The sequence below is a fragment of the Haliaeetus leucocephalus genome, unplaced genomic scaffold (genome assembly GCF_000737465.1).
Source record: "Haliaeetus leucocephalus isolate CR32 unplaced genomic scaffold, Haliaeetus_leucocephalus-4.0 Scaffold406, whole genome shotgun sequence".
NCBI lineage: Eukaryota > Metazoa > Chordata > Aves > Accipitriformes > Accipitridae > Haliaeetus > Haliaeetus leucocephalus.
The window spans coordinates 6,774,136-6,787,639 of record NW_010972842.1 but is presented as its reverse complement, the minus strand read 5'-3'; the positions used below and the strand labels follow the sequence as shown (position 1 = coordinate 6,787,639).

General features: G+C 41.5%; 1 protein-coding gene across 1 annotated transcript in view; it reads right to left on the bottom strand.

Moving 5' to 3' along the window:
* Positions 1–7,016: 7,016 nt before the first annotated feature.
* The window catches only part of ANO6 (anoctamin 6), a 47,011-nt gene continuing 40,523 nt past the window's right edge, over positions 7,017–13,504 (bottom strand). Inside the window, exons 18-20 of the mRNA XM_010574114.1 lie at positions 8,742–8,944; positions 8,176–8,281; positions 7,017–7,223 (exon numbers count right to left, since the gene is read on the bottom strand). Of these exons, the coding sequence (XP_010572416.1) occupies positions 7,017–7,223; positions 8,176–8,281; positions 8,742–8,944 (516 nt within the window). The remainder of the gene's footprint in view (positions 7,224–8,175; positions 8,282–8,741; positions 8,945–13,504) is intronic.

Here is a 13,504-nt window from a genome sequence, read left to right as displayed (position 1 = left end):
GCAGGGGGCACGTCGGAACTTGAAAAATTCACTTGGCTCCAGTGAATTTGGTGAAGTGTGAGCTCAAGGCACAACAGCTGCCCCTGAATAGAGATATTCAGAAGACCCAGACCAGGTGCCAAGACCAGCCCTGCCCGTTCGCAGTCGTGCAGGGGACCCTTAAAGGCACAGCCCTGCCCGTTCAGCTGGATAACCAGCTCAGGCAGGCAGGCAAGTCCCTTTTTCTTCACTCATTAAAATAATCGTGGGATGAGGAGCACATTTGGTTGCATTTTGATAGATTTCTTGGCTGGCCTGCCTCTCCCACTGCCCCGTCCCCTGATTCCCACCCGGCGTGACCTTCTGCCAGGCTGCCCGTGCCAGCACAGCCACCCATGTGGCCACAGCCACCCATGCGGCCATAGCCACCCATGCGGCCATAGCCACCCGTGGCCAGCAGAAGCCACCCACGCCGCCCTGGGGTGGCTGGGAGGAGGCAGAGCCCCTGCCTGCTTATGCTGGCATGGCCATCAAAATATTTTCACGGGACGAGTAACCTTATCCCCAGCTCACCTCTTGGTAGCCAGGCTGCTCTCATCTTCGTAAAACCCAAGAACGTGACAAACCCCAAGAGCCACCGACCCTCGGTGGAGTGGATGGATGTTCAGGGCTGAATGCTGGGCTGGGGGTATCGGTCACTATTTTCACCGGCTTGCCAGGCTCCGGCAAGCGAAGGTCCTGCAGTGGCCTTGCTACAGAGGCTTACATGTAACTCTGCTCACTCTGAGCAGCCAGACCGGTTTAGAAAATGACTGCATGAATGAGCACAATACGGCTGTAAGAGGAGACCGAGTGGGAGCCCAGAGAACGGGGACGTAAGGCGATAGCCGCAGGTGGCTGTGGCTGCCAGCACAGCTTATTTAGCCACTTGTTGTGTGACATCCACCCAGAAGCTGAGAAACGACGCGAGAGGCTTACATGGGTACTACATGAATAGCTAAAAAAAAAAAAAATAAAAAAAAATCCCTGATACTGCATTAATGCTATCAGAGTTGGCTGTAATTTCCCTTGTGTTGCACAGTTGTTTAAGAATTTGAGTTTCTCTCCCCCTCCCCCCCCATAAACTCTCTCTTTTCATATGCTAGAGATGGCTTTTTGGTGTCTTGCTCTGTGCTCGCTGTGCCATGGCACACAGTAGGATTTTCTCCATGGTCTATGTTGCATGCTTTTTCTTCTTTTTCTTTCTCGTCAGCATTTAGGAGATTAGATTAGCCTGGAGATTTATAGAGAATAATATATCTTGATACAATTGGATGGAAGCCTTTTTTTCTTTACTGGAAAAGAGCATCTTGCAGCATGAGGCAGGCCGTGAGTTACGTTCTTTATAGTTGGCAGAACACCCGTCAGTGTGCGCATGTATGTGTGTGCCTGAAAGAGGACAGAGGATATGTATTCACATGTGCGCTTCCACACCCTGTGCTAGGACTGCCTGGAATAACCAGAGAATTGATGAACCCATTCTAAAAGGAAGAGAAATGATTTAATTTCTTTGCATCATTGCTGACTGATAAACTGTAACTTTAATCCCAGTGATTAGCATTGCTTTTACAGGATAGGTGTATCACAGAATGCAATAAAAATTGTAGAAAGCAACTTTAAAAGGCTCTTGTTTTGATGCACTTCCAGCATGTAAATAAAACACTTTCTTCAATGTTCCTGGAAAGAATTTGTTACTATATTTTCTTATGAGGCAAGTATTGCCCCAAGCAATGTGGAGGTTATTTATGACTAACTACATCCATATCTTTTCAGTGTTTTGTGTACCTGTAACTGATCCACGGTTGAGGTCCATATAAATGCAAATAAAAATAAAACTTGCAGCCACCAGCGCTGCTCCCCTGTATAGGAAATGCAGCCTTATTTAGTAGACTGGAAATGACAGGTGGGCATACCAGAGAAAAATCTAGACTTGGTGTGAATTGCTGATACCTTTGCTGACATCTCTGGTGATGTGCAGGTGGGGTGCAGTGACGAGGTGGGGTGTACCAGGTTGCTTTCATCTGGCACATACTGGCTATCCAAAATAAGCTCAACTCACCCACGCTGTGACAGAAAGAATTAAAACTAAGCAGGCACCACCAGAAGTAAGATGCTACTTTGGCTATTTGTGTCCTAAGTAGAAAAATACTAAAGCTTGTTCTTTGAAGGGTTTTAAATGTATCAGTCGATTTAAAAACACCCCATCCTCATCCTCTTATAGATTTGGCCTATGATGATACTATATCCTTCTGCTTGTAGGACAATAACCCTTATTATTCCTCATCACGAAGTTTCTTTTGTTCTCGCTCCAACAAAGCCAAATCGATGCAAGAGTGGCAGAAGGAGCTTGGGTACTGGCATCTGTATGACACATAGCCCTTGGTCAGCAGAAAACAAGTTGGAAGTGGTAGTACCTCTGCTTCCACAACTATCATAAAGCTACTGAAAGCAGATCTTGGGAATCCCAAAGGGAAACAAACAACAAACACACCTCAGTGCAAAGAAGGTCTCTGTTTAAAATTACTCTCTAACCTTCCTGTTCTCTTAAGTCTGAGAAAAGGGTTTCCTCGAAGCAGAGCGGAAGAGTCGGAGCAGAAGCAGAAGAGAACTGATGGCTGGCTGGCAGGGAGAGACAGAGCGGGTGGACTGCCTGGAGGTGGGAGCATCACAGGCTCGATCCAGATGAAGAAATAAATGATGACTCTGAAACATAACACAGGGTTTATCATGACAGGAGTGAAAGGGTATAAAGACCTAAACTGTTTATTTGTATGAGAACATAATGGTCCTTGTCATCGACTTGGTGTTGAAAGGAATGACTTCCATCTAGAGGATGCAGAAAAAACAGGAGATAAATTTCAGTACTAGTAACAGTTTAATGGAAAAAGATTGAAAAAGAGGAGCAATATGGAAATTAGACAGGGATGACACTGTAAGAATTTAAATGGGGCATTTGGCAGCAGCAGTGTCGTTCATGGAAAAACAAACAATGCCAATCAACATCAGATTCATTGTTATTTTAAAATAGACTTTATTTAATGACAATAAATATAAAGACATCTTAACATTCAGAAACTAATAGCAAACATTCTTAGAAAAAATACAAAAAACACATTCTTAACATTCTGAATTTTATCAACATACACAGAGTCTAAAACAGTGGTGACGGTCTGCAATTTATGGTGCTTGTTAAGGCAATGAAATGGTCACTGGTCCAAATTCACCCTGACTTCAACAGATCTGTACAAAGTAAGAGTCTGGCCTACGTATCAAGTGTAAAAAAAAAAGTAGAATTGATTCATAGTTTAAAACAAATGTTAGTTTTCCCTTCAAGCAAATCCTTAAATATTATTAAAGTGACCTAGCCTAAAAAAAAAAAAAAAAAAAAAAAGAGTTACAAATACTCATATGTTGGCAACTGCTGCCCTCCCCCAATTTTGTTCTGATGCCTCTGCAGAGCTCCCTGTGTACAAGCAGAGCACATTTCAGCAGTTGGAGGTAGAGGCTACAGAAATTGCACAGCTTAAATCAAACTATTAAAATGCAATTATTAGGCACTCTGTTGGTTTTCCTCTTCTTTCTCTCTCATTCAGAACTGTGCTGTGAATAACACTGTGCATATGGCAAACTGAACTGAATTCCTGATATAGTGTCTTCTGAAATGAAATGTTACAGCTACATTAGCAAGGAGTGTGGCACTTCAGAAGCAAATCACGAGAGCAAAAAGTTGATGTTGACTAGGTGATGCCCACACAGTACTCACTGCTCACTTCAGCCTAGCTGTGGTTTTAGCTCTCTGGACTAAGTGCCTGTCAGAAACCATTAAGTGCATATCTAAAACGTGCCTTCGGGTTCAGTTTAAACCAAGAGGGATCCAGTCCTTGTGCCCCGAGACCAGTCTGTGATGGGAAGCACCGCCCAGAAAGTGGGGACAAGGGGAAGACAAGTTTCAAAAGCACATTCTTGATCTGAACAAAAATGGTAATGTAGAAACACACCCGAAGCTGGTTAGGATTTTATTATGGGAGGAGCCCAAGTCATAGGTATACGTGCTTTGCTGATGTAGAATTTTTTAAAAATCATTATTTTAAAGGCAGGAATCTAAACTACAAAATATAAATGCTGCCAACTGATGTAAAAAGGGGCAACTGAGAGGCCACAGGAACCAAACAAGGAGCAGAAGACCAGGCACTCCTGAAAGATCAGCCTTAAGCTCTGCCACTGCTCACAGTGTGACCCCGGGCAAGGCACTCAACTCCTTTGTTCCCTAGTCTCTTTACCTCTCAAAGAGGGCAATAAATGCTTCCTTAAGACCAAATAATGACCTGAAATGGTCCATTTTGTGCTGCATTTTTTTTCCCTTTATCACAGGATGCCTCCTAGCCCTCCCCAGCCCTCCAACACCCCACCTGAAAAGGTATTTAAGGCACACACTGGTGCTGTGATCACTGATGGGGGTATGAAAATGGCATCTCTCCGCTGAACAGAACTGCAGATGGGGATGGGTCAGCTCAGAGCTAAAATCAAAAGCTCCAAGTCTGAAAGGAGCTAACTGGCCTTTCTAACCAAACTCATGTTGCACAGGGAAGTCCTGAGTACTTCACTAAAATTGTTCCATGAAGCAGCTTTTTGGACAAAAATTTGTTTTAACCAGAAGTTTGGTATACTATGCAGTGACAGAAGAAGAGGCAGTGGGCACAAACTGAAACACAGGTTTCCTCTGAACATCAGGAAACACTTTTTCACTGTGAGGGTGACCGAGCACCGGCCCAGGTTGCCCAGGGAGGCTGTGGAGTCTCCATCCTTGGAGATGGTCCTTGGGCAACCAGCCCAGGGTGGTCCTGCTTGAGCAGGGGGGGTGGGCCAGGTGACCTCCAGAGGTGTCTTCCAACCTCAACTGCTCTGTGATCTGGGAAAAAGGTCAAACCAGTATTGAGGGGATATATTTTGATAAATTCTGCCCTGTTTAGACACTTCTGAGTGTTTGTCCATCTGCTCAATTTATATTTGCTTCCTGTTACATTAAAGACTTGTCATGATTCTGAAAAACCAAAACAAATGGCAAAGGGTAGAACTCCCTGTGCAAAGAAGCGCTGGTTCTATCGCTGCTCTGGTTGACTGTCATTTATTGTTACGGTCTATCTTGTTTTTCTGTCCTGCATCTTTTTTTTGTCTTCTGGTGGTGTCTACACAAAGTTTTCTGAGCATTATAATAAGTAACCTTCAGTGTCAGAAATGCAAGTGGTTCTGTGGAACCTGTGAGTTTCTCTCTTTCATCTTTCCTTGATTTTTGAACCAAGCTTTCTTCTCACGTTCTTCCATGCAATCACGCAAAGTCTTGCTGAGTGAAAGCTTGTGTATCATGACTGCTGCAAGGACTCCCCTCATGTGCTACCTATTCTGGTTTAAATGTTGCAGTTTCAAAGAATAGGCTTGAGGTGCACAGCAGTCAGTATTTGGAAGTTTTGCTACAGAACTCAGATGTTTGATTCCTTATGGTTATTAATGGGATAAAATACATCTTATAAATGCTACATAGTTTCTGCAAATGAACTTCTTAATATGTAAAAAGCTATATGAATAATCTGCCTAAAAATTCTGCATATCTATTAGATTTAAGAAGAGTACAAAATTACAAACACAACAGTAATCTCCTGGTTTAGAGAGTACAGGCATACTTTTGATTTTTTAACATGATTTTGATTTTCAGAATTTGTAGAAATTGGTCCACTAAAACTGTTGAAAGACAAAGCGAATTAATAATCTGGAATATCACTGCTGCAGACACAAAGCGGAGCTCTACATACAAGCTTAATCTGTAATTCCCTAACTCCCAGCTTGCAACTGGAGCCAAAATAGCCAAGCAGCTCTGCAGCCTAATTTGAAGATGACTGATGGCTCTAGCACATATATCCACACCTCTAACATCCTTCCTAGTTATTTAAAGCTTCATAATATGGTTAAGGCATATTAAATCGCTTATTGCAATCTCCAGTTTCAATAGATTCATGGTCTTGTCAGAATTCACTTTATCACGCGATGTTGTATCACAACAGGTCCAGCTGCACATTCTTCCTATGTCGAAATCTCAGGGAAGAGCACGGTGCCTCTGGGGTGGGAGAAATGCAAAAGACAGCCCTCCACAAATACTGATTTAGTACACGAGAAGACTTCGAACACTCATTACTGTTAGAGGTAGGAGACCTTCAAGGCTATGGTCATTCAGAGCAGGATGGGCAAGTGAACTAATGAAAGTACATTGACTGGGGAAAGATAAAATGCCTGAGGTTTCTACTCACTTGGAGTGCTGTAAAGTCAGTTTTTATGCATTGATTTCAAAGGCAATTCTCCTGTTTACACAGAGATTGATGAACAGGATGGGCTTACAGTCCTGCTGCTTCTTGTGATCCAAGTCCATGATTAATTGAAATATCTTGTTATCCATTTAAGTCTCAGTATGCATAGCTAATTCAGTGTAGCACACAACAGCGCTTAGTATGTCAATTCCAATGGCTTAACAACATGATTTTGAGTTGCATTTTCCTTCTCTTTCCTTCATGTTTTGGCTTTTCCTCTTCATTTTATAGTTGGGGTTTGCATTAGCAAGTAATCAAAACTCCTTCAGAAAATGTGATGGTATTCTAACAACAAATCATTCTTGTTCTTAAGGTTTTATTCAAGTCAAACAAGAGATCTAATAGGTGATGCCTAAATAAAGCACTCTATGTGTTTGAGAATTAATCTGCATTTTCTTAAGATGATAAATAATTTTTACCTTCACATGTTAACAAAATATGTCCTGCTAAAGTGTTTAAAAAAACCTCTTATCTGAGTCACAGTGGTTGCATATGTCCAAGGGAAACAGGTAAATGAGCAGGTAACAGTTGCAAGAAACAATGTTTAGTAAAAGGAATTAATCCAAAGTGTTTGATTAGCTATTGGTAATATCTGGACAAGTATTAGTTGTCTAAATACTGTTATTCCATATAAAAAAGTACTTATTCAGCTTTCGGTCGGAAGGTGCTATCTACTCCTTTGAAAATTTTGTCAGCTATTTTCCCCATGGTTTTTTTCACAACTTTGAGATCGTTCTCATGCAAGAGTTTCTGTGTTACGTACTTCTCTCGTTTGACCTTGCTCTTGGTCTTTTCTGATACATCCGGAATTACATATGAAATAATAAACTTCACAAAGTATATGACATGCTGGGGAAGGTGAAAATGAAAAAATGTCAGTCAGGCTGAACAGGACATTATTATTATTATAAATGAAATGTCACATTACCTCTTAAGACTCTGAGCGGGTTCTGTACCAGTATCTATCACAGTAGAACAGTATTTTAAAAAGCAGACATGACTAATGAATAGAATAATTGTCTGATAAACAAGAATTTCTGATTTTCTAATTCTGATTTTAACAAAGACTTCTCTGCCTGCTGTGGGGGAACCCTGGTACCCAGTGCTTCCCCCCCCTGCATGGAAAGAGTGGTTACAGTTTCTTTTAAAATTGTTTTAGGTTTGTTCAAATGACTCTGGGGCAACGGAGTTCTCTCTGCTACGGGAACTCTGATCTAACCAGTCGCATGTTTCTGATGACTTCAGTAGTCCCTGGATCCAGACCTAAGTAGATTTTATAAGGAAATAATACCTAATATTCCTCTCCCTTCATGTTGGACTGACTCCCATCTTTCATAAGCCCAGATTGTAGCTGCAGAGGAAGGAGCAATTACTTTTTGATGCTCATCTAGCGACTCACCTCTTGCAGTGACTGTCTTTATAGACTTCACTCTGCTAGCGCACGTGTATTATGTATATGTATTCATGAGACTGTGTGCAAACTTCCTCTAAGTATATGTAAAAATATTTTTAGTGTAACTGTCCCTTCTATTTCTGATACTAAAAATAATTTTACAGTTCTTGAGAAAAGAAACTGCAAACGGGGGCAATCCTCAGCTGATGTCATGACTTCAGAGGCTTCTTTTTCTAATGGTGCTACACTTACTTAATTTACATCTCCCAAGCTCTTGCCCATGCTAGCACACCTCACCAGCTCTGATAGCCATGCCTGGACAGAATGTCTTTGAAGGATTTTCTGCATGGAGGGAAGAGAAGTTTAAATAAGTTTAAATAAGTAACGCTCAAAACTCCGTACACTTACCTCCATGACAATGATGAAAGCCAGCTTGGCTGCAATGACATGCCAGTAGTATATGTTATGCTCATATTGGTGCTGATGGCCAGGAGGGTAGCGGAAATCCCGGTATCTGAAAGCAAGGTAGGAAAGTCAGGAACTAGTCTCAGGCATCTCTGCAGTACGGCACTGTGGCCAGAGGATGGAGCAAGACATGTCCCTGCTTAATGCATCCAGGAACAGTTAGCTGCACATAACTAAAGTAATGGGTAAAATCGTATCTGCAGAATAAGCTATATTTGGCTGAAATGTCCTTTTTTTTTGCCACTGTATTAAGAATTACTTACAAAACTTTAAAAGTGTTTTTTTTTGAAGACTATCAATAATGAGAAAACCAAAATAAAGTAAGAATTTTCTGAGTAGCACAAACTTATGGGTGAATACCTCCACTCAGTTCTGCCATTCAAAATATGCTGGCTTTTACTGTGTTTTAACATTTCTTACTGGATACTGTTAACTGAATTAGATGATTTAGATATTAAAAAAAAGTATTTATTTCTGTCATTGGAAAAGAATGGTTATTTGACACTTGCCTGCATGTTGTTTGGTTCCCAAACCAAGAAGGGGAAAATGGCTTGCTTGCATTCTTGAAGTCTGATATATTGAAGACAGAAAGCGTACTGTTTATATACCCTTTCATAGTGTGACTGCTGTGACTCCCATAAGGAGGGACCGAAAAGGACCAGTAATAAACCAGACGAGGAATCATGTCAGATGTAAAAGCAATGATCATAGCCTGCATTTCAGAAAAAGAAAACAAAAAACCAAAGCAGTGTTTAAGAAATAAGCCTTAATATGCATGGCTTTGCCATATACGTAGTACCTCAAAAGTTACAGTATGAGCTAAAAATAGAAAATATGTGCTTTTCCAGTCAGTGGTTCCCTCTGTAAACGAGCACGTAGTCACTCATGGGCATAAAACAATCTCTTTCTGGAATGTGCACTCTGTACGGTTTTTAAATTACGCTAGCTCTGCTGGATGCCTTAAAAAAGTTATACTATAATATACATTCTCCCTCAGGAGCATGCAGTGGAGGTCAGCAGCCAAACTCACCTTAAACTACTCTAAGGTAACCTTCAGCAAACGTACTTGCTATCAGATGTACTTACGAGATGCTTAAAGAAATCCTGCCTGATGAAACTTGTGGAAACAACAGAAGAGTCGTTCAGTAATAGGAAATTAAATTTCACCAGGAACCCTGAGGTTTGAGTAAAGGAATTAAATAAATTATACATATAGCTGATCCACCTCTGACCCTAGAAACGTCCCACTCTTTCTGAGGTGCTAGCCAGCCCAAATTCATTTGGCAGTTGTTGCCTCATAAGTTTCAATGTCAGTACATGTGGAAACTGCTCCTGATGCCAAGATAATTTTTTTAGTAGCAGCTGCATAGTGCTGTTTTACATATGACGTGACCATTTGTTTTTATCTTGCTCCCAAGAGAGTCCCTGTCCTACTCAGTCTGCTAGTCCCAAACTGGGTAGGAAATTGGATCTGTGGGTTTGTTGTGGGAAGTCTTTTCTAAACTCATGAACTTCCCAAAACATCCTATTCTGGAGGACAGGTTGACTATGTTTAATCCAATCTCCTCCTCTGCTATTGCAAATTCAAAAGCTTTCCCTGTGAGGAAGACTTTCCACTGGCAAGATCTGCAGCTGAGTGCCTAGCACCTAGGAAGGAGTGATGAGCTGCACTCTGGCTGAGAAAGAAGTCTTTTGTCCCACGGCAGGGGAAAAAAAACAGTTGACAACATGGATGGAAAGAAACAGGGCAGAGACATGGAGGAGAGAGTTGTGAAGTAGGGTTCTAATGGGATCGGGGGAGGGAGGTTTAGGCAGAGATGCATAAAAAGGGCAGAAAAAAAACATAGGAAAGGCATGGGACAGAGGAAGGGGCAAAGTTAAGCAGTAATGGGTAACAGAGGAGCAGAAGAGCTGCTTAACATCTGTATTTTATTCCCCTTCATGCCAGTCTGCGATTCATGCAGTCCGTATTTCTTTATTTTCATGAGACGGGGAGAAAGCTGTCCACTTTCGTGCAGCAATCCCAGCAAGGCAGCCCTGACCTGAGGAGGTATTTGTGCCACTTGTAGAAAAAAGGAAGGGGAAAGAGGAGAAAGGATGAAAAAAAATGCGGACACCTCTTCTACGGTTCCTCAAACAACGCTTTGGTGGCAGTTCTAGGTAAAACAACCTGCCTCTGCCCTAGCAGTTCACTCATGCCCTGTGCTGATCACTCATGCCAGATATATCGTGGTGCTGATCTGGCTGGGAATCCCCGCTGGATCTGCTCCCTGGTCTGGTTCATCGTACGTTTGTCAAAGTGCTGGTGCCAGCATAACACAAGAGACAGCAACAAGGGGAAAAGACAGGGAAGGGAAAGGGCGGTGAGTTGAAAAGGGTGCAAGACCCACCCCACCTCAAGTAGTACCACTGCCAAAGGATGAACACTATCCCAATGGCTTACCTTTCGAGCTGGCTTACTCTGAAGCACCTGAGAAGCTAAACTCTAGTTTGCAGAAGCAATACTTTTGAGACCGTGGTCCAAGATCTATATTTGGTTCTAATTTGGCTGATAAGAAAGAAAAGGGAGGCGTCCTAAGACTAAAATAAACTCGTTTAAAATTTTCAAGGATAAGATTTTTTTTTTTGGTACTGTACTCTGGCTTAAATCAAATTTAGTTGGCATGCAGTTTTAAAAACTGTTTTTAAGCATTACATGCCAGTGTGAAATGAAGTGAAAATTATGTGTTGTTTATATTTACATGCAGAGTAGGTGTTTTTGGCTGACAAGAAATATATATTACGGTGTCTTGCAGTTGCAGGGAGACGACCTCACACCTAAATTACTCTGTTTTTAGCTGAAGTGCAAGCATAGAAAGTTTTAGTTAAATATAATTTCTTTCTGTTCATTAGCTCATCCAGTCAGACCGTAGATGAACTAATAGCAACTGAACAGTAAGGCAAAAACATCCCTTCTCCCTTTGGACCAAATGAGTTTGATGCTGCTTCTTTGTATCATTTAGAAAGATGCTGGAATATGGTATTTACACAACTTAATATTTGCTCTTACTGAATTTTTTTGCAAGGCCCCAGGTCTCTCATCATCCTAAATCTGAACCCTGTCTCACTCTCCTCCTTCTCTTGGAATGATCTCCAGATGTGCTCCAGAGAGCTGCAAGGACAGAAATACGAAAGCTAATCCTATGGTGTCCTCTCAAAGGAAAAATTTTCTTTCCTCCTGAATTATGGGCTGCATTTCAGAGTATTGCACTGGAGAACTACAAACAAATAGCACATTCTTTACTTCCCAAGCTTTACTGCACACAGCTTTCCATTTATACCATAACTAATTAAAATCAGTCTTCAAATCAACAACAGATGCTTTGGTATCATGCAATAACTTGTTCGGTGCCTGAGCGGCAAGTCTCAAAACTGATAGTTTTGTGCAAAAGTTGCTTCCACATTACTAGCAGGTGTTACAAAGGTAATGCATGAAGGAGAAGACGATATACTACCCAAGTCTAATCAGCTGTAACAAGTCACATAGAAGAGAAGAAGCAGTTTCTGTGTACTAAGGAAAAATCAAGGCAGGGATGGTAAAGGAAAGACTGATGACCTGTCTTAGATTCTGCATGTCAAACAAGAAAAAAACCTACTTAAAGGAAGAAAACTGCTTCTAGCATTTGCTCTAGTACATGGCTTTATATTCCACACTTCATTAGCAAGAAATACCAATCTCTTCGAGGTCCTTACAACACTTGCAGCAGGGCCTTTTGAACGTGACAGTCTCTGGTGCTGTGCCCCTTGCATGCTAATAGCCCCACCAATGTCAGCGGCAAACGCACTGCATTCACACCCGCATTAACTATCTAATCTAAGACACGAGACCTCCAAAAAGGGTGACTCTAAAAGAAACATGCCTGCAGTTAACAGTCACGTGAATGTTGGGATTGAGTGCCTGTCAAGGAGAACAGAGAGCAAAACCAAGTTGTAAACACATGTTTGCACATCCAGGACTCCATGTTTTCAGCGATGCCTTGAGGGGTGTAGCACGTAAAGAGGAATTTGGAATGAAAGAAGTTGCAAAGGTCAGATTAGCCTCTGGTGGGTTGTGACTGGGTAGTGACAGACACCTATTGCTGGGTCATTTTTCTGCAGAAAGCAGGGGACGAATACATTCCTAACGGAAGCCTACACGTGTCTGAGTCACCCTGAGGCCACCAAGGGCACATTAACTCTGCCCTGAATATCATAAGGACTGTGACTAAGGTACTTGTAAGAATATTTTAAAGTAATCTTAAGAAGAATATACAACTTGTAATTTCATAGTGGTATTACAAGATCCAGCTGGATTGACTGGGAAAGACAGTTAGCTTATCCAATAGCATAACATATTTGTTTTTCTTCCAGGGCACCAGAAACTTTTTTGCCTTTTATTTTATAAGTTTTCTAGCTGCATAGTTCAAAAGAGGATATTGGTGCACCAATAATGTTGACTCTACTTCTAGCTATGCTAGATGAAACTATGCTTCATCTGTGAATTTGCATTATCTGTTGGGATTTGCATCACTTGCTAGGAGAGTTATCATTAACAATCTTTTGCACAAGCACTAAACCAAAAGAGCCCCAAAGTATCTCTGGCATCACCTGACATTTCTAACAATCTGAACATGTGTTACCAAAGTTGCATCAGTTTTGTTTTTTTTTTTTAATTTTAACACCACATTTACTAGTAGGCTTTGGATGTTCACATGCCTATAGAACAGCTGGATTTATGTTTGGCTTGCCTCAGCATAGCACTGCGAAACAGATGGAGCATATGCTCGAGCTTGTTGTCTGTCTCCCAGATTCTCTTGTAAATTTTCCATCCTCAAGCTCCCTTTTTTCTTCTGACATTTCTCTGTGCTTAATTCTCTGCCTTTATGTCCTCCTGAGTCTCCTCTTTACATCCTAGCTATGTTTACCATACCTGTTGAATTGCTATAGTGCAAAATAAAGTTCTGAACAAGAATAATGGCCGTTTTGGGAGACCTTCCAATACCTGAAAATACATCTGGTAGCTAAGGCTGACATTTAAAATTTTCCTAATCACTGAAATCCACCCTGGACTCCTATTTCTATATGGTACCACCTCCAGCCCCCAAAATAACGAAAACAAGCTACTGAGAAGATAATAACCCAATATGCAGTCAGGTCATGGAAGCTCATCTATCCATTCTTCAAAAATAACCTCATCTTTCCAGGGGCAAAACAAAGACTTCTTAAAGTGGGGGGGGGGGGGGGGGGGGGGGGG